Here is a 20,675-nt window from a genome sequence, read left to right as displayed (position 1 = left end):
TCAATGAGGTGGTAGAGAGGAAAGCTTAATTGAAAGGGTTCTAAGCAGGTAAATAAAGGGTGAAGAAGAGGAGACAATATGGACACCATTCTGAAGAGAAGAGAAATGAGAAAGCAACTTGATGGAGCTATTGGAGTATCAGTGGAAACCATTCAGCAGAAAAGAAACAGTCACTTCCTTTCTGCAGGAACAGGACATAAGTAGATGGATAAGTCTCAAGGGAATCTATATAGATCTATCAGCTCACCCACAGTAACAGATGACTGGCACAAATACAGGTAGTTTTTTTGATGGCAGAAAGATTAGGAAGTTCTCTTTTAATTGCTTGTAATTTCTCAGTGAAATAAGAAGGCCATTTGTGATGCTAAAGAAAAAAACTTTTTTTTTCACTAAGACTATTAGTTTACTATGTCAATATGATGATCAAAGCTTCATCTTAATTAACTTAGGATTTTGAAATGTGTACATAATTATCTACCTGCCTTCAAGTCGAATCACCTCTGCCTGCAAAAGTTCTTCACTTGTGTGAGTGAAATCCAACTGGGAGAGCACACTGTCTAAGACACCTTGAGAGGTGTACTTCCTTTCTGCATGAGCATCCTCCAGTGGCCTATAGATGAAAAAAAAGATGGTTATAGGTCTTTTGTCTTTGCAAACAAAAGCAATGAAAGATGAATCTATTTTTCCCAATTGTTTTTGGTGGTTAAGCCCTTCGAAACTCTTCAGTTTGTAAGAATAGCCAGGAGGTGCTGCTTCCCAAGTGGAGACAAAGGAAGGCAGGAGTGGGTGCTTATCTCTGCATGGTGCCTTTCATCTTGGTCCCAAACTTTTGCATGGCTCTAATGGGCAATTCCTTACAGCTCTGTCCGAGGTTACAGCTTTAAATTGACAGTTTACCATGTTTTACAACCCTGTTTCAAGGCTATCTTCCTCTTCAGTTAAGCCCTTTGAAACTCTTCAGTTTGTAAGAATAGCCAGGAGGTGCTGCTTCCCAAGAGTTGGCAGTAATTTACTCCTTTCTTGAAGGGGATTTAGGCTGATTTTCAAGGGGAAAGGTCAGACAAAATGGCAAAGTCACTTTGACCCTTAATTCCTTACACCAAAGAAACTGAAAAATTACAGGAGAGTTCTGGCAAGAGTAAAAATGCACCAGACTTAAACAAAAAAAGCAGAACTCATTCTATTATTTTCCATTATAAATCACTGCTAGCAAAATATGATACATAAAAATAAATTGATTCTAAGAATCAATTTTAAGAGGGCTAACTCAATGGCTGGCTGTTATTGATGATAGGCAATCATGATCTAGTCTACCAAGGAAAGAAGGCTTTCCAGTAGAGACAGACACAATTCCCTTCATATCTGGAGTTTCACCAAGAGGGCACACTGCAGAATTTACAGATTTCTAAACATCAGAATCTTAGTGAAGAGACCCAAACTAAAACGAGGGAAAAAATCTAACCATACAAAATTTTATGACATCATAAAAATCTAACTCACCAATTAAAAATGAGTAAGGAAACCCACAATATGATCAAACACAAAATTATGAGTATGCAATATTAAAACTGGTGTTTATGTCAAAACCATAAAATGGGTAAACATAATAATATTTAAAATTAAATATACCTTATAGTTTCTACTGTGAGTTGAGTGTCCGTTGCCTTTAATTTTGCTTGTAGCTTCTCCTTTTGCATTTTTGCCTCATGGATGACATTTTCTTGAGACTGAAGATTTGCCTTCAATTCCCTCTTTTCCTCCTGCAGAGCCTGCAAAACACACACACAAAAAGTCAGATAATATTACAACTTGCCTTCAGTTCTCTTTTCTTCCTGCAGAGGCTGCAAAATACTCTGGAAAAAAAAAAAGTCAGATAGTATTACAATTTTCCTATTTCATGAGAAAAAGAAGCCAGGGAGTCAGATGGTAAGTTGTATGACAGGCACAATATTAATTCAGCTACCAACAGCTGAGCCGTCAGTCCCAGAGTAGGGAAGAGACCACAGATTTTGGAACTTAGTTCTAGGTTAATTATTTTCTTAAAACACTCATAAACACATTTCCCCAGTTCTAGTAATTTTAAAGCACACCTCTAACAATTTTTCAGATTCCCTCAATTTTTCTTCTTTTTGCCGCTGCTCCTGCAGAATGGTCATATTGGTTCCAACCAAGTCATTGACCCTCATGTTAAGGCGTTCTATTTCCAACTCATTGGCACAGATGGTGTCCTTGGCCCGCTCAAGCTTACTGCTCAGGTGCTGAATTTCTGACTGGCTGGACAGCTCCACAGACTCTAATTTCTGTTTTCGATTGGCGAGCTGAGCCTAGATTATCAATAGGTAAAAAGGGAAATGATAAAAGAATAATCAGTGAATAAGGAAGACTAAATGAAACTAAGTTTCACTTCTGTAAAAATATGGGGAATTACATGGCAAGTTCATGGCCAGCTCAAACTATACAGCAAGACCCTGTCTTAAAAAACCAAGGGTTGGGGATTTAGCTCAGTGACAGCGTGCTTGCCTAGCATGTGTAGCTGGGTTTACAATTCTCAGCATTACAAAAAAAAAAACTAATAAAATTAAATGATTAAAATAAAATTATACAGCATTAGCTCTAGAAGAAGGACCTTACCAAGGGGAAAGAAAGAACTGAGAAAGTGCAGGGATTCCTCAGGAGAATAGATGCTGCCCATCTCCTGAAAAGACAGCCGTATTCCGTATTATCTACCTCAGTGCAGAAATTTAACTGCAACCATAAGCCATCAAAGAGGAAAACTAGAGCTATCACCTATTTAAAACAAAGGAAATAGGAGTTATGATGAATTATTTATTGTATTTCTTATGGAAGTTCAGAAATTAAAGTTTTAGAAGTCATCAAACTACTTAAATTTGTAGTTCAAATTTCTACTCTTTTCTATGTGTAGTTAATTATTCTGTTGTAATATTCTCTTCCAGTGTATTAGAAAAACTCATATTCAGATTATTCAAACTGATTACAACATGCTTTTTAAATTTAGAGAAGTAGAAGATTGTAAAATTTTATTCACTGAGGATAAAAGTACTTTATAGGAGAGGATTTGTTCTAGCACCAGTTTTTGGACATTTCCTGAACGAAAAGATTTAACTGAAGTATGTACAAATAAGACCACATTAGCAACTGTCTCACAGATCTACAGTATATATTCCCTGACCTCTAGCTAGGCCCTGCATCCTAGATAGGCGATTTGGGCCTCCCACTTTCTAGTTTTCACAATTCAGTATCTAGACTTGTTTTTTCACCTACACAATAAAGATGGACATAAACCATCTGTGGGGATAAGTTTCCATTATTTTTAATATTTCTAAAGGCAAAGGCACATAAATTTTAGAAATATAAGTGGTAATATCTCTGGGAAATCTATCTGCTATAGATTTAAAGATTTTACTGTATATAGAACCAGGACCGAAATCTTGTACTATATACATACTATGGTGACAAACAGTAGATGCTAAAAAATGCCTATAAGGCAGAGAAAGAATAGGAAGAGAGAAGCAAAGAGACAGACAAATATTGTTTGTATAATTATAGATCAAGATTCCAGTGTAAAGAGCCAAAAATATTTCTACCAGATACCTACAATACTGTGAAAGAAGACTCAACACAGGCTTAGTGAATAACTGTTAAGCATGCAATTTTGCCCAAGCTTTTAAATACAATATAAACCTCTTTCTTTCCAAGAGAAAACCTTATACAGAATGCTGTGCAGAATAAATAAATGCAGAGATTCAGTAAGGATGTGAAGAAAGGGGCTGGAGTCTAGCCTATCCCTACCTAAACCTGTCCAGCAGCCCTGGGGCTTACAGAACAGCTGGAAACCCTTGCCAAAACTGGCACTCGGGATGAGGGACAATACATAAAGACAAAATGCTCATCATTGTATTAGCTACTTAACACTATTCAACTCAAATCTGCGATTTGAAAGCAAACTCAATGTTGAAGTTACACCCATTGTTTAAGTTACAGTTTAACCAGTTAGTCTAGATTTGCTAACTTAAAAACTAACCAACTTCTCAGTTTTGAAGAATCAACATAGTCTTCCTTTACGGATTTACTATTTATTTCATGCAAAAATACACAGCATTTTTAGCAAATAATCATTTTAAGTACAAATTCTAAACTATCATTAACTAGGATTGATTCTCTAGGCCTGAACTGTCCAATACAGCAGTCATTAGCCACAGTGGCTACTGAGCATCTTAAGTGTGGCTAGTTTGCATTGAGAGATGTTCAAAGTGTAAAATACATGTTGGCTTTTAAAGCCTTTGAAAAAAAGAAAAGAGAGGCACATACATACTGCAGTGACACTACTGTGGACATACTGAGTTAAATACCATATATTACTAAAATCAATTTTACCGATTTCTTTCTACTTTTTTAATGTGACTAACTAGAAAGTTTTAAATTATATGTGAATTGTATTATAGTTCTATTAGTGCTGCACTAGACTAATCTTAAGAGTACTTTTTCCAATACTAAGAAAGTCAGATATAATCACATAAACTCTTACAAATGATTCTTAAGTATCTGGCATTAGAGGTTTTTGAAGGTTATTATATTTTTAAAACTTTTTTTTTGCATTTACCACTGCAAAAAACCAAAAATTTGTCATATTAATCTAACATTTAATGTTTTAACTATTCTACTGAAGTGGCTAGAATTATTTCAACAACACAAATCACATTAAAAGTAAAGACACTATTAAAAAGGCAACTCACAGCAGGGAAACAGAAAGAAAGGCAAGTTAAATTTACAGTGACAGAGACAGCATGGATGAGAGGATCACACTGGGGGCTGCAGGCATCACAGGCTCTTCAGCCCACTGCTAGTGGGAGGCTGCAAGGTTGTGGCTTGCACTGACGCATCTGGAGCAGACCCTAATGGGGAGCTTGGTAAAGGACAGACGCCTGCACTGGCCATGCCTTCATGCTAGGTAGGATTCCTTGGAAAACATAAAGCCCTTGTTGCTTCCTACCATATTCTTCTCAGCAATCTCACTATCTAGAGCAGTCACTTTCTTGATGTGCTAGAAATATATACAAAGCAAAGTTAGAAAAGGTACTGAATTCCACCCCAGCCCCTAACCCCTTCCCTAGAATCTCTCATACTTTAGCTGTCCACCCTAGTACCAATCATTTACCATTCCACATGGATTTTAGAATCATTCTATCAAATCCTCAAAATAGAATAGTCAATAAATTATATGAATAATCATTTGAAAAAAATTTAGATTACTATCAAATATCTGATACAGAAATGTATTTTAGATAAAATATATTTTTAAAAAATTAGAAAGCATTAGAAAAATCTTGGCCTGAATAAGATTTTATAATGTGAAAGACAGGAAAAGTTGACAGAATTAAGCAATTCTCAATACTTATTTATAAAAATAACTGCATTTCCATAAAAATTACTCAGAAAAATTAATGTGACTTGGGTAAACACACACAATTGCAACATAACATTAAAGATCTCATGCTTCATATTTAATGTATGAAATGTTCTTTCAACATGGTAAAATATAAACATCCTAAAAGAAAAATGAACAAAGGATACAATTTACAGAATAATGACATTGGCTAAAAATAAATGAAAAATGTCCAACCTTACTTGTAGTTAAAAGAAATTAAAATTAAAACAAATAAACAAATACTGTATTTTTCACCCTAAGATTGACAAAGACAAGCCTAAAAGTGGGATGACTTAAACAAATAATAGTGCCCAGAGCTAGGAAAGTGTGAGGAAATAGACATTTTTCACATACTGCAAGAGAATGTATCAGTCCATCTTTGGAGAGCACTGTGGCAATACATATTAAAATCTTAAAGAAAGTACTCATTTAAGAATGCAGCAATTTCACCTCTAGAGCCATTTCTTAATAAAATAAATGAGCAAAATGCTTACATAAGGATGTTCATCAAGAGTGAGAAACAGAAACCTAAATGTTCGGCAAAAAGGGACCAGTTATACAAATTATGATGCATTTAACAGCAGAGTGGATTTCTATACAATCATTATGACTACATTATTTGTTGACACATCATATTTAAACATCACAAGTACTATTTGTCACACAGTAAGCACTCTATATATTCTTAAATGATATTTCATGGAAATTTTCAAGGCTTCCCAGATATAGAGAAAATAAGATATACTCATTAGTTAGCTTCAAAAATATCCACACTTTGCCATTCTTGGTATTTTTAAGTTTTCAACTACTTTTCCCATGCTGTACAAGTGTATGTAATTTAATTCTTACCAAATGTACCTGGATGTAATGCACACTACATGCAAGCACAGAATCAGAAGAAATTTATAACAGCATTAATCGTGATAAATTTCTAGAGGGTGGACTTAAGGACTTTCTTTCATTCTCATTTTTCTAAAATGAACATGTAGAATGTAGTTTTACTAGCTGACTAAAAGAAAATAATGCAAACAAACAGATGATTCCAAGAAGCTATTTCTGAATTCTACTTTTTAAACATTAAAAATATACAAAAAAATTATAGCAACAATTTTTTAAATGGGAAGGGTAGTGTGTCATCTATCTACCCAGCCTCCCAGATTTTCTATTGTATTGGTCAGTGGTGACCAATACAATGAGTTAACGTGATGAGTTAACTGACTGGATTTTGACTCAAGCATTCAATTGTAAAAGGATAGTTTTTTATACAGCTGGGGAAACTTCAACAGACTGGTTACTAAATTGTATTAAAAAGTTATTATTCTGTTAATGTGATACTGGTATATTATAGGTTTTGTTTTGTTTTTAAGTCTTCACCTGTTGAGAAATAAAATGATGTCTACAATTTGCTTTGTAATAGTTTAATAGCCAAAAATAAAAAGCAGGGAAGGGTACAGAGCTTCAGTTTTGCAAGATGAAAAAACTCTATAGCTAAGCTGCACAGCAATGTTCACTGTTGGCAATAATGGCGCCGATAGGTTTCAGTTCTTACTGCACCCTTAAGCTTCTGTTTTCCAGGGTCACGGTCCTGCCTCCCAGGGTCACAGTCCTGCCTCAAGTCTAGCTTGAATCCTCCTTCTGCCCCAAACTCCAATCAGCATGAACCATAAGATCCTAACCAATCAGATCATGCTGAGTCCCACTGAGGGGTATTTAAGCCCTTGCCCCTCCTGCTTCTCTCTCTCTTGGCTCTCTGCTCTCTCCCTCTCCCACCCGGCAATAAAGAATCTCTTGGCCAGATCACTCCCCTCCACATGGTCACTTTTGGGGCCTATATTTTCTTACATTCACGGTTAACATTAATGCACTATACACTTTAAAATATCCTAGCTAAGAGGAAGAGTACAGCTCTGTGTAGAGCACTTAAAATGAGTGAAGCCCAATACTTCCCAGAAGCAGAGCCAGGAAAGCCAGTGACAGAAGCAGAAAGAAACGGAGAAGAGAACAGAGGCAGAAAGAGAAAGCAGGGAGGGAGACAGGGAGAAAAGGCTAAGAACCAAGACTGAGAGCAAACATGAGAAAGCAAAAGAGCAAGTGGGCACAAAACCTAGTGCAGATAGAACAGTGAGCATGCACGTGTTCCAGAGAGAAAGGGGTGAGGGAAAAGGAGAGAGGGAGGAGAAATTTGAGCATGTCAACTTGCTGAAAAGGATAACCCTAAGTAGAGGCTTATCTTGCTATACAAGAAAGAGAGCAGGGTTAGCAGAGAAGCTGAGAAAGACTGGTAGGTCAGATTTAATCAAAACCTATCTGCCTCTCAGTTAAATGGCTTCAACCTACCTGAATTATCTCTGATTGTTCAGCCAGAGCCTTCCTTTGTGCCTCCAGAGAAGATACCTGTTGCTGATAAATCAAGCGTTGCTTCTCCCAGTCCAGTGACTTCTGACGAAATTCCTGAGGAGGCAATTAAGGTACTTAACTTCTAAGTGCTTCCCCTCTCTGTCACTACTTCCCAGATTCACCTTGCTTTAATTTCCCCCCACTTCTCTGGGTACACTTGCACCTTTCTCCACAGCAGGAGCCCCATTACTCACTTAGCTGACAGAACTGCAGACTAATACTGAATTCCCCTCATACTGTGCCTGTGGATATCTGTCTTTCTGAATTTAACACCCTAACGATGAAGAGCAAAAAGCACAGACGCCGAACAGTGGGTTTATGAGCATCTTCACAGATTTGCTGCCATCTAAGGGTTGTTATTTTTTATTGAATTTTCAGAAAACTTATGCTAAGATAACTAAAATTTCAAAATATGATTACACATACCCTTCGTTATCCTAAGTCTTGATATCCAGACCAGGACTTGGGACAGAGTCAAATAAATTTTCAGAAAGTCCCTTCATAGCCCAGTTCTTACTTCTTGGAATCTAAATCTCAGGAACCAAGTAGATTCAGATAACACAGTGTCTTTTAATGGCCAAATTTTTATTGTCTCAACAGAAAAACTGCAAATACCTTGAATAACATGGGAAATTTGTAATAAACTTTAATGGGCATTTGTAACCGAAATCCAAGCAGTTCAAAATTAATGGTTGATCAACAGCAACTTCAAACTATATGATGAAGAACATGAGCCCAGTATTTATGAAAATGAGGCAAATCAAAGGAAAAAGAAACTCAATATCTCTATCATTGTCCTCCAGGACCCTTAACTCTAAATGTCTCAAATTCCTTAGGATAACTGTTGACAACCAGATTTCTGATATTCACTCATTCTACTATATATGTCAGTACTAATTTGAGTCATGAGGATACAATATTTAACAAAACAAAAAATTCTAGGCCTGCTCAAATGGAAAGTAACAGACAACACATTCATTATGTAGTATGTTATATGGAGATGCTTTGGAGAAAATAGAGCATGGAGTGCTCAGAGTTGTGGGTTAAAAGGGATGGCCAGACTGGGAAAATAATATTTAATTAAACACATAGGGCAGTGGGAGCAAAGTTGTACTATTCTGGGCAGAGGGAACAGCCTTGAAAGTAAAGCATTCTTGGTGTGTTTAAAAGTAAGAAGTGGCTGAAAGGGAGTGACTGAAAGGAAAAGCTGGAAGAGGCAAGGTCAAAGGCTTAACAGGGGAGACTGTAGAGGGCATTAAGATAATTTTGACTTTTAAGAGAAGTTACTGGAAGATTTTTGTACAGGAAGTAACATAATTTGACTTGTATTACCACAGAATCATTCTGGCTGTTGTGCTGAGAAAAGAGAGGTCAAGGATGACTCCAAGGTTTTAGGCTCAAACAAATTGAGAAATGGACTTGCTACCTCCTAAAATTGAACTTATGCTGGGGAGATGGGGAAGAGAAAGTCAGGACCTTTATTCTGGACATGCTAAATCTGATATGATGTTAGGGTTGTAGGTATTATAGTACAGATGTGAAACTGGTAGTTGTATGTTGTCTGCAGCAAAGAAGATAGATTGCAGCAAGATATATAAATTTAGGAACTGTCAACACATAGTGTTAAAGCTGTGAGATTGAATGAGATCACCAGAGAAGTGAGTGTAGATTCAAAAATAATAAAAAAAAAAGACAGAAGAAAAAGAGTCTAATGACTCTTCTTAAAAGGTTAGTGAACAAGAAAGACTGAGAAGAGTAGCTAAAAAAGCAAACAAACAAAAAAAGAAAAAAATAACTAATAAGATGGAAGAGGAAAATTTCTCAAGCCCATGTCAGGAAAGTGTTTTAAGGAAGAGACTGGTGGGGTCCAATGCTACAGACAGAATGAGGAAAATGAGGATCAATCACAAACTTTAGGAACGTGACCCTCCCATAAACAGTGTCTGTAATGTGAGGAAACAAAAGCTTCATTGAATGGGTACAAGAAAAATGGGAGAAAAGGAACTGGAGATAAGTAGAGATGCCTGAAGTAATTTAGTTATAAAATGAAAGAGAGATGGAGCGGAGGAGGAGGAGAGGGATCAAAAGACATTACTTAAGAGGAAAGAGATTTGGATACTGGTGGAAAAGATCCAGTAGTATGAAATAAACTGAGGATGCAGAAAAGAAAAAGGAAAACTTTTGGAGCAATGTCAAGTAGGGAATTGGAAGACTATATAGATAGTTCCTCCAATGGGGAGGGAAGGCAGGGCATGAGGGCACAAATACAGAGGCCGGCAGATACAGTGTTTGAAGTCTGTGAACAGAAAGGAAGATACCACTCACAGGTGAAGATGCAGGAACAAGTGATGAAAGCCTGAGGACAAAAGAGGAAGTATGAAAGAACCATTGGGGAATGTAGGTGAGAGGAAATACAATATGAGTCCAGGTAACATTAGGAGACATTTGAGGTTAATAGCTATGAATTTAAAATAAACCAGCCAGCGTGGTTATCTTCAGCCACATGTGGCAGATGAAATGGAATCTGAGCAGGATAACGCTTGATGAGTGAAAACATAAGGAAGATATGGAGCAGAGAAAACACGGAAGAATTCAGTCATTTTAAGAGAGAGCTAGTGATTACTGAGCATCAAAGAACTGGAGAAGCAAGTGAGCTAAAAAGACAGGATGATAACTTAAAAATGAGATTCTACAAAACTTGCAAATACTGGTAAAGACAAGGTCTAAGGAATGGCAATAGGAATAAGTGGATGGGACAGAAAAGAGGTCAAAGTACAGATGTAACAAAGGATGCCAAAAAATGCAAAGGCCAGAGTATTATAAGCATCATCCCTGTGGACTGAAATTCTCAAGAGTTATGAAAAAGAGAAATGATGGAGAGAATGGTGATAACTGGGAACTAAAGTCTATGAGCCAGGGGAGGAACCCAGGGGTTAGAAGATGAACACTTTTGTTGTATGTTCACTGGTTGGTGGTATAGACTGATGACATGAAAATTAAAGATGGGGTTTTGAGGCAGAAACAAAAGGGTTAGAAAATGATAATAAGGAGTAAGAAGGATATTGGGAGTTTGGCAGAAAAAAGTATCGATGAACAGGACTGAAGGGGAGGTAATATCTGTGTAGTCCTCAGATTCAAGAATTCTAAACATATAAAAAAATTGAGATGTAAAAGGATATTAAACACAGAAATTAAAATTTTGAAATAGTAGTAATATATTGGTATTTGCGGGTGACAGTTCCCCCAGAGTAGAAAACTATAAAAATCACACAAAGATAATAAACAATGTTTCTCAAATTATAATCAGGTAGGGGAGCTGGATAAAATGCAAATTCTTAGGTTACATGCCATATTACTGGACCAGAATCCCTGAGAGCTAAAAGCAGCCTGGATAATAAAATTCTCATGTACACCGAAGAACTCATGGGAAAGACAAAATAGGGGAATGATGGGTTCCAGACAAGAAGAGTGACATGCTTATGAAGCTACTTCATCTGATCTTGGAGTGTTGACCCACCTCATCCTGTAAAGTCCTCTAGGGAACCAACATATACAATGACCATGGAGTTACTCAGTAAACAAAAAAAAAAAAAAATCAGCAAAAGCAAATTAAATGGGAACTGGAGCTAAACAATCTGATCAAATTATTCCACCAAAAAAGCCATGAACTTTCAACATTTACTAAACCCCACTTCTATTAGGTGCTTGAGATATGCTGATAAATAAGACAAGGACACTGTTCATGGAGGATTGCTAGTAACTGATGGTTGACAGTTCTCAGTATGGGAGACATTGAATACAATAATCTTTTCCAGGACCATAGTCTCAGGCATGTTTACTATCCCTGATCCCTGTCCTCCAAATATCAGTTTTATGCTCCATCATTCTGACAACCTTTTTTTAAAAACGTCTCCATTCAGTTAGTTCCAAATGCCAGGTATGAGTGGGACTACCCCATTGAGCATTACTGATAACTAGTAACCCCATTGGCCACAGGGAAGCAGGTGATGATAGGATGCACAGTGGATCTCCCTCCCACCACTGAAATAGCTCAGTGGCAGTCCTGAAGATGGTAGAAAATTGGTTTCAGGAAACTGTACCATTTAGGAATAACATTTTCCCACATGAGGAAGACTGACAATGACTATGGTGATTATTACTATGAACATACCTCTATTTTTCCAGTTAGCCTCTCAATCTCAGACCGATCCTCCCTGTGATTTTTGGTATTTCCTCTGAATTCCCTTATTTGTTTTTTCTGCAGCTTTTCATAGCTTCTCTTCAGTCTGCCTAACTATAGAGACAGTTACTTAGTTACTTAAAATTTAAGAATTATTAAACAAGGGTGGTGTGACAAATTGTATGAAGGTAAGGGCAGTACCAGCCAGAACTACTGAAAATAGAGCCAAAGCATGTTATATTTGCATACTTAAATACAAACAAAGCTAAAAAATTAACTGTAGCAAAGAAATGCACACAGTCAAAAAAGGGAAATTTAATTTTCAAACACAATTTTAGTTTTTATTAAAATGGCCTTGTACTTAATGACCTCACCACCTACCCCCACAATGGAAGTAGCAAATAGCAACTTTCTCTTTCCAATAGGCTTGTGGTTCACAAGACGTGCTCCTGCTGGCTGGGACATTCAGTAAGCACAAGAGGAGTACTTTGGAACTCAACCAAAACAAAAGCAAATTTTCCCAAATCTGAAGAATAGAGTTAACAGATAGCATTTTCTTACTTTGCTTTATTTATTCCAATGTTTTTTTTAAATTTTTGGATTCTCCATTATTTAAAATCTTATAACTGATTTAACTCAATAATTAAAATACTAAATTTTTTAGTATCATTATTTCACAGTATTATTTAAAAAAAAAAAAAAAAGGTCTGTTTCAGGTACTCAACCAATCCCCGTCCTAGGTAGCATCAAACATGTAATTAGGCAAGATCCTTTGCCTATATTCAAGAGCAAAGAAAGAGATTTCTACCCCTCCAGTTTAAATGGACTATGTACTTCCCACTTTACAAAGATTTGTTAATGAGAAATTTGCTCTCATTAACAAAATATTCTAGGGTTAAAGAGAGAAACGATACAACACGTAACAGAACTAAAATCTTACTTCTTCCTGTAGTTTCTTCAATTCCTCTTTATACTCCATGGCCATTTCTTGTTTGATTTTTTCATGTTCTTCTACCTGCTGACGCAACATTCCAACCTGAAAGCAAATAGGTGGTAGTAATTTTCATTATTAGCAGTGAAACCATATCCCTGAAATACAAAAATAGAAAATAATTATGGTTAATACTGTCAACTTGGCTGGATTGAGACACCTAGGAGATTAGTAAAGCACACCTCTGGTGTGTCTATGAGGATGTTTCTAGAGATGATTAGATCACGAGGGCTCTGACTTACTGGTTTAATCTATTGATGGATTCAAAATTTGAACAGACTATCAGGAAGTACTGGAAACTTTACAAGGGGAGCCTCATTGGAAGACATAGGTTCTACTGGCCCCTTTCTGTTAACTCTTACTCTCTGCCTCCTGACTGCAGTAAGGTGAACAGCTCTGGCCACACACACCCATCTATCATCATGTTCTTGCCTCACCACCCGCCCAGAAACAATGCAGCCAACCAACCATGAACTATAATGGTAAGCCTTTAAACTGTTTGTCTCAGGTGTTTGTCACAGCAATAAAAATTAACATGACCTTTGTAATTATTTAACTCAAGTCTTCAAATGTGTATGTATGGTAATACTGCACTTCTCAGGCAGTCAATTATCTCGTTTATAATCCATAACACTGTCAAAAAATGAAGGATAAACAACTGTTCTAACATTTCTTGGTTTAGATGGAAACTCATGTCCTCTGTTTGATTTATTCTCCCCAACTCTCTTCATCAAAAAATTCAAGAGAAAAATCAACAGATATAAAGTTTTAAAATGTTGGAAACCAGGAATACTTTATAAAAAGTCTACAAAACTTGAAGAATAATTTCTATAAATCAAAGTGCAGATTATTAATCTCAGACAAAAAGACAATAGAAGGCTTATACTTACTATTTCAGACTTACAAGAAACCAGTTCTACCAATCAGAATAAGGAAGTTATCCTAATCCATTTTTCAACTGATACTAACAACAGCTATTTCAAACCCAGCTCTCACCTCCATAAGAATCCATCAGTATTTCTCTTGACAACCAGTTCAAATTTCACTTCCTGATAAGCAGGAAGGGAGAATGGGGAACTGAGATAATAATCACAATCACAAGACAGAATGGTATTTTTGTAAAAAACTAGAAATAAGCTTATAAGATATAGGGGTTAATGCAATTTTTAAAACTATAAGATTTTTGGAGGATGAGGGGGAGCTTGAAAAAGTCATCCTAAAGTTCAAACTAAAAAATAGTGAAAGAAAACCAATAAAGACCTGGGTGTAATGGTATACACCTGTGGTCCCAGCTACTCAGGAGGCTGAGGCAGGAAGATCCTTTGAGCCCAGGAATTCAAGGACAGCCTGGGTAATACAGCAAGACCCTATCTAAATACATATAACCGATAAGTAGAAAACTCTACTTTTACAAAAATACCTATGTGAATATTTGCTGAATTTCTGGGTGTAAAGCAGCTTTCTGAGCTTAAAACTAATGAAAAACTCATTTTTTAATGATGGACTTGACTATGTAAAAACATAAAAATCCTGTATGTCATTTTTATTTTTTCTAGTGCTGGGGATTGAACCTAGGTTCTCATGCAGGCTAGGCTAGCACTCTACTACTGGGCTATGTTCCTAGACTCCAAGACTAGATTTTAAAAACTCCAATTAAAATTAAAAGGTAAACAAGCCAAGAAAAAATTTACCCAAAAAAACCCCCAAAGAGTCTTAAACTTTTAGTATATAAAAAAAATTCAAACCAAAATTTAAAAAAACTTTAAGCCTTCCATAGAAAAATAATCCAAGAACAAGAATGATTCCCACACATAAAAAATAGATACCAAGAAGCATATGAAAAAAAGGTTTAATACCACTAGTAATCTGAGGACAATGAAAAATCCAGTGCCATTTTATGTCTATCAAGTTATAAATGTATCTTATAAAATAAGACCTACAAGGGGAAATTATTTAGGATCAGGGACCCACAGCATTCAGAAAAAATGAATCACAGCACCCTTTCTACAAGGCAAATGTGGTAGCCTGTAATAAAACCCTCAAAAATGTTTTTTTCTTTTTCTTTTTTGCCATATTGGGGTTGAACCCAGCACCTCTAGCTTGCTAGACAAGCGCTCTACCACTCTATATATGCCTCCAGGGCTGTTGTTTTTATTTTGTTTTTGAGATGGGATGTTCATGATCCTCCTGCCTCCACCTCCCAACTAGCTGGGATTACAGGCATGCACCACCATGCCAAATTCTTCATAAATATTCTTAACCTTGACTTGGTAAATTTTATTTCTAGAGATCTATGTTAAAAAAAAAAAAGAGATGTTAACAATTTATGAATTAGGTATGTTGTTGTTCTGTAAAAATTGAAAAAGATTGGAAGTCTAAATATTTTAAAATAAGGGAATTGTTGAATGAATACACTGAATGAATTGAATATATATCTAGATGATAAAATAAACAGATATTAAGATGCATCAGAATAACTAATATATAATAAAATGCTTACCATCTGCAGACATAAAGATGTAAAAACTACACTAAAAATCCCAATTTTATAAAGGATTTTTAAATAAGTAAACTTGTATAGCTTAAAGGAAATATAACAAAATGTTAACAGAGGTTAACTGATTCACAGTATTATTGGTTATTCTATTTTCTTCTTCATCCTTTGTCATCTTCTCTAAATTTTCTCCAATGGCTATTGCTTTTATAAGCAAAAAAATGACTGCTTTAAAAGAATGAGAATGACCCTAAGCCACCTACTTTGCTCTGATAGAGATCTTAAAGAGTCATTTGTTTAACACAAATTGAACAGTCTTAATTATTCATAGCTCCTAGCCCACAACCTGCTAGAAAATACAAAATTAGAAAATAAAGAAAAATAGGTACATACAATCATCAGTAGAAATGAGCAAGTACTTTTAGCAAAAATAGAAGGGAAAAAAGAGCATCACGCTACCCCTTAAAGTAGCCCTGCCTCTACAATCATAAAAACACACAACACGCATCATATATACGTAACCATCGGTTCTAACAAAGATACCAAGAGTAAAGATGTTGTATTTACTATCTACTGCTCTCTCTCCAAATAAACACACCCTTCCTTGAACTTTCAGTAGCTATTACCCTTTGACCTTCTATTACAAGTTAAGACAAAACAGGCTAGCAGAATCTTACAAACTTTTAATGATTTTCATAAGGCTGCTGGCAGCACGGAAGCTATTATGAACTCCTCAAATCTAAAAAAAATTCTTTGACCCAGGTTTACAAAGTCAAAGATAAACAAAAAAGGAAAAAATCTACCCCACTAGCTTTCTCCCTGCAGTATTTCATGATCCCTCTCATTTGGCTCTCTGCTATCACTAAAGTCACATATATACCATGAAAGCCTATATGCAGAAGAGAAAGGTTTGCTGGCATGGCTGTATTTAAGCATCTCTCCTTCCCCAGACTCCTTGCATAATGTGACACAGGGAACCTCTGAAGAGCACAGAAAAGGTTCTGGATTCGTGTCGGTTTCCCTGATCAGTTGGAGTTTGAGCCTCTTTATCTGTCACTAACAGATTAGAAAAATGCCTAAATTACATTTATTTTACATATCAAGGCAGACAGAGGGAGGAAAGTAAAATGTTTTCTGACAAAGAGCAGTGAAAGTACCTCTGGGTTACTCTGCTAATAAGAACTGCAGATAATGGAGTGCTAGAATCTAAAGAAACAGGGAAACACATGAGAAGAAGAGACTAACAGATAAAGTGCATGTTAAGATTTGTAAATGTAGATAGGCATGGTGATACATGCCTGGAAATCCCAGCACTAGGGAGGCAGAGGTAGGAAGACTGTGAGTTTGAGGCTACTTGGTGAGGCTGTGGATGTAGTTCAGTGGCAGAGGGCCCTAGGGTTAACCCCTGTACCACAAAAAATCTAAACTAAAATGCCAGAAGAGCTCCTCCAAGCCTAGCTAAAATCTTTTCAACACACTATACAACTGAAGTTAACAGCAAGAAATCTATCCCAAAAAAAGTTATTTTGAAGAAAGAACAAAAGCAGCAACAGACTCCCTTGCCTTCTCAGAAAAGAAAACACTGTTAACACTGAAAAAGGAAACCAGAGACGCACATTCCACTTAACTGTGTAACTGACTATCAGGCAACACTAAGTTCCTGGTCAGTAATGCAGATAACAGCACCAAGATCTTCACTAATGAGGTCTACAGCAAAACCAACGTGAGAAAGTGAAAAGATGATGCTGTTAACAGACTATATTGACATAAAAAATAAAGTGTACTTTGTGTAAATATAAAAGGATAAATGCAAACAAGATAAGAATTTGTGTACGGCTGACAGCAAGCATGCTAAATAATGTAATTCCCAGAGCTTATCCTTTCCAAACTTTTCTAGGCCCAAAGGCAAACAATCCCCAATTCCAGGCCATGAGAAAAACAATAATGCCCAAGATGTACACTTTCAACCACTCAAATGAGAACTGCTATTATTTTATTTTAAAATAATCATTAACTGGAGGAAACATAAGCACAGAAAAGCACAGCTAGTAACACATAAAAATAAAATAAGCCTATCAATCAAAGGCACCACTCTGGTAGACCTGCCTTTTCCACCCCACTCATCAATATCCAACCATCTCTCCATAAGTAACCATTGTTCTGACTTCTTGCATATGACCTATTAGTTTTCATTTGCCTGTTTTTGTACTTTATGTAAATACAATCAGACAGTATGTATTCTTGGGCTGGTGTCTTTTCACTTCACATTGCTTTTGAAAGTTGCCCATACTATTGCCTGAAGCAAAACCTCATTCATTTTCAATACTATACTATATTTTACTATATGGATACATAACTTTTTAAAAAATCCTCTTCTTCTCTATCACTGATGGACACTACACTGTACTCAGCTTCTAGGTACTAAGAATCCTGCAGTCATGAACAGAAGTACCATACATATGTACTGAGGGGAACTCATTTATTTGCCACCAACAATGTATAAGAGTTCCAGCTGTTTTGTGTTCTTAGAATAACTTACTATTCATCTTTTTAACTATTCTGGTGAGAATCTAAAGATATCCTGTGGTTTCAATTTGCATTTCCCTCATAACCAGTGCACCTGAGCACATTTGTTTATTGGCCATTTGATATCTTACTTTGCAAAAATCCCTATTATTTTGCTCATTCTTTCACTCAATCAACTTCTTATTAAATTATAGAGCTCTTAACATGTCCTTTGTTAATTACGTGTTGCAAGTACATAAAAAGTTCCTTGAGGAGGTTCCAAGAGGAACTAGAGGGAGGAAGCAGATAGCATGAGCTCCATAAAGTAAAAATCTTGCAGAGACGCTGGAGACACACCTGGTAGGAAAAACCACCAAGAAGAGGCAAAAATCCAACACCCCTGAACTCCCAGCCTGCACATAGCTTCCCCACACCACATTATACCGAGAAACCAGGAGGGCTCCCGTGCCGCCAGATGCTGGCTCCTGATCTGCTTGGGAGGCACAGACCAACAGGTGAGCAAGTAAGCAGCACGCGGTATTCCCACAGCCACCCCTGGGATAAACCAGCATAGCCCCCTGGACAGACTGACCTCTGCCCCACAAAATAAAAAAAACAAACTGAGTAATAAAGAATTGAAAAAGGCACATAGCAAAGAGGGCGGCATGCCTTGAGCTCTGGAGAAGGAGGGGGCAGGCAGCCGAGTGATTTGTAAACAAGCCTGCTGCAGAAGGCAGGTTTGGCAGTGCCAGCAAGCTTGGGGTGGGCAAGGTCTGCAACAGTGGCTGACAGGCGACATGCTCCACCAGAGAGTGGGGGAAGGGAAGTTCCCCACACGAACACTAAATGAACAAGGACTGCAACTGTAGCAGGCTGGTAAGACTCCAGACTGGAGAAAAGGGGAGGGGCAGGTGCCCGAGAGAACCCTAAATGAACAAAGTCTGCTGGAGTCGGTGGGGTGATGGCTCCCCACAGCGAACTGCAATAAATAAAGCCTGCAGCAGCAGCTGATAGTAGGTGGCAGGTGAGCCTCAGAGGGAAACAGAGCAGACAGAGGCTCACAAAGCTGTCTCCTGACCCAACCACCTGGCAAGAAAACCACAGTGCTACTAATTAAATACCAACACCAGAACTGGATGCTGAAGGAGCAACAGCAGAACTACTAAGACTGAAACAGCATGGTTTCTGGACCTGAAATTTTTATTCTTTTATAGTTTCATATATCTTTTCTATTTTTTTTCTCTTAAGTTATTTTTTTTCTTTTTATTATTATTTTTTCTCTTTTCTCCTTTGGTGAGACGTCAGAGCTACTACTCAAACACCAACATCAGGACTGGATACTGAAGGAGTAACACCACAACTATTAAGACTGAAACTTCATTGCATTTGAACCTGGGACTTTTTCTTTTTTTTTTCTCTCTAGTTTTTTCTTTTTGCTCTGTCTCTCTAAGGCTTGTTTAGTTCACTGGTAATTAGTACACTATCTCTCCCTCTTTATTTCTTTGGCTATTTTGTTGGTGGTGGTGGTGGTGGTGGTGGTTTTTTTTTCCTTTTTTCTTTTCCTTCTTTGCTCTCTTTCTCCTCTTACCCTTCCATTCTAGATATCATTATTCTTACTATTACAAGCTAGATAATACTAAATTACATACAGTACAGGGACAGTAAATCACCAAGTGGAATGATGGGAAGAAGGAAAAAGGATAGAAACCAATTTTCCCCCCAAATAATAAATTAGTACAGGAACCAAAGGGAAATAAAGAAAACAGAAACCCAGATCCAGACTCCAACAAAACAAAGATAAACTATGCCAAAGAACCCAATGAAGCCCACAAGAACACTATGAAAGAATCCTGAAAGTAATCAATGAGAATTTTATCGAGATGATACTGGATGTGGTCAACCAAAATGTAGAGGAGACACTCAAGAAATTCCAAGAGAGATTCCAAGATGGCGGCTAGAGGTAGGAAGCAGAAAGCGACCCTCTTATAGTGAAATCTTGGAGAGACGCTGGAGACACACTTTGCAGGCATAATCACCGAGAAAAGGCATAACTTTGACCCCTCCACATCTCCAGACGACGCAGAGAATCTCCACTTAACGTTAAACGGAGAAACGAGGAGAGCCCCCGGGGCCGCCAGTGGCTGGCGCCCATACGGCTTGGGAAGATGCGGACCAGGTGAGCTTCGCGGTACCGCGGTAGCCCGACAGACAAGCCTGGGCCAGAGCAGCATAGCCCCCTGGACAGACTGACCTCCACCCGGGAAAAAAAGAGAAACTGAGTAATAAGCAATAAGAACAGTTAAGACACGCTGGAAAGAGGGTGGGGCGCCCTGAGCGCTGAAGATTGGGGGAAGGGAATCCTTCCCGGGACTGTAAATAAACAAGCCGGGCGGGCTGGAGAGCCTCTGGCGGGAGCAGGGCGCGCGCCCAGCAACCAGGAGCGGGGCAGCTTGTGAGTAGAGGGAAGACCCACTTCCCACGTGAACTGTAAACAAACATGGCGGCCGGCAGGAGCAGCAGCACCACCCAGTAAGCAGGAGCAGGAAAGCTGCTGAAAGTGGCAGTGGGAGGAAAACTTCAGAGGAGAGGGGCTCCCACATGAACTGTAAATAAACACGCAGGCCTGACAACGCAGGCCTGACAACGCAGGGCAGTGTCACCT

The 20,675-nt window shown here is 37.5% G+C and overlaps 1 protein-coding gene across 17 annotated transcripts in view; it reads right to left on the bottom strand.

Annotated features, from left to right (window-relative positions):
• The window catches only part of Cep63 (centrosomal protein 63), a 60,129-nt gene that overhangs the window by 13,585 nt on the left and 25,869 nt on the right, over nt 1-20,675 (bottom strand). For 14 of the 17 annotated variants that reach the window (XR_012443188.1, XM_074059524.1, XM_074059525.1 and 11 more), the window contains 6 exons: nt 12,964-13,059; nt 12,015-12,137; nt 7,784-7,897; nt 2,091-2,324; nt 1,630-1,769; nt 479-610 (listed from right to left, as the gene is read on the bottom strand). Coding sequence is in view for 15 of the 17 variants with exons in the window: in XM_074059524.1 (XP_073915625.1) it covers nt 479-610; nt 1,630-1,769; nt 2,091-2,324; nt 7,784-7,897; nt 12,015-12,137; nt 12,964-13,059 (839 nt within the window). In the remaining 2 variants the exon portion in view is untranslated. Of the gene's footprint in view, nt 1-478; nt 611-1,629; nt 1,770-2,090; nt 2,325-2,631; nt 5,117-7,783; nt 7,898-12,014; nt 12,138-12,963; nt 13,060-20,675 lie in introns of those variants that run through there. The other 3 variants (XM_074059526.1, XM_074059533.1, XM_074059535.1) reach the window with 3 other exon arrangements.

The sequence above is a fragment of the Castor canadensis genome, chromosome 17 (assembly GCF_047511655.1).
Source record: "Castor canadensis chromosome 17, mCasCan1.hap1v2, whole genome shotgun sequence".
NCBI lineage: Eukaryota > Metazoa > Chordata > Mammalia > Rodentia > Castoridae > Castor > Castor canadensis.
The sequence above is the reverse complement of the archived record's forward strand: the minus strand, read 5'-3'. Positions and strand labels throughout refer to the sequence as shown.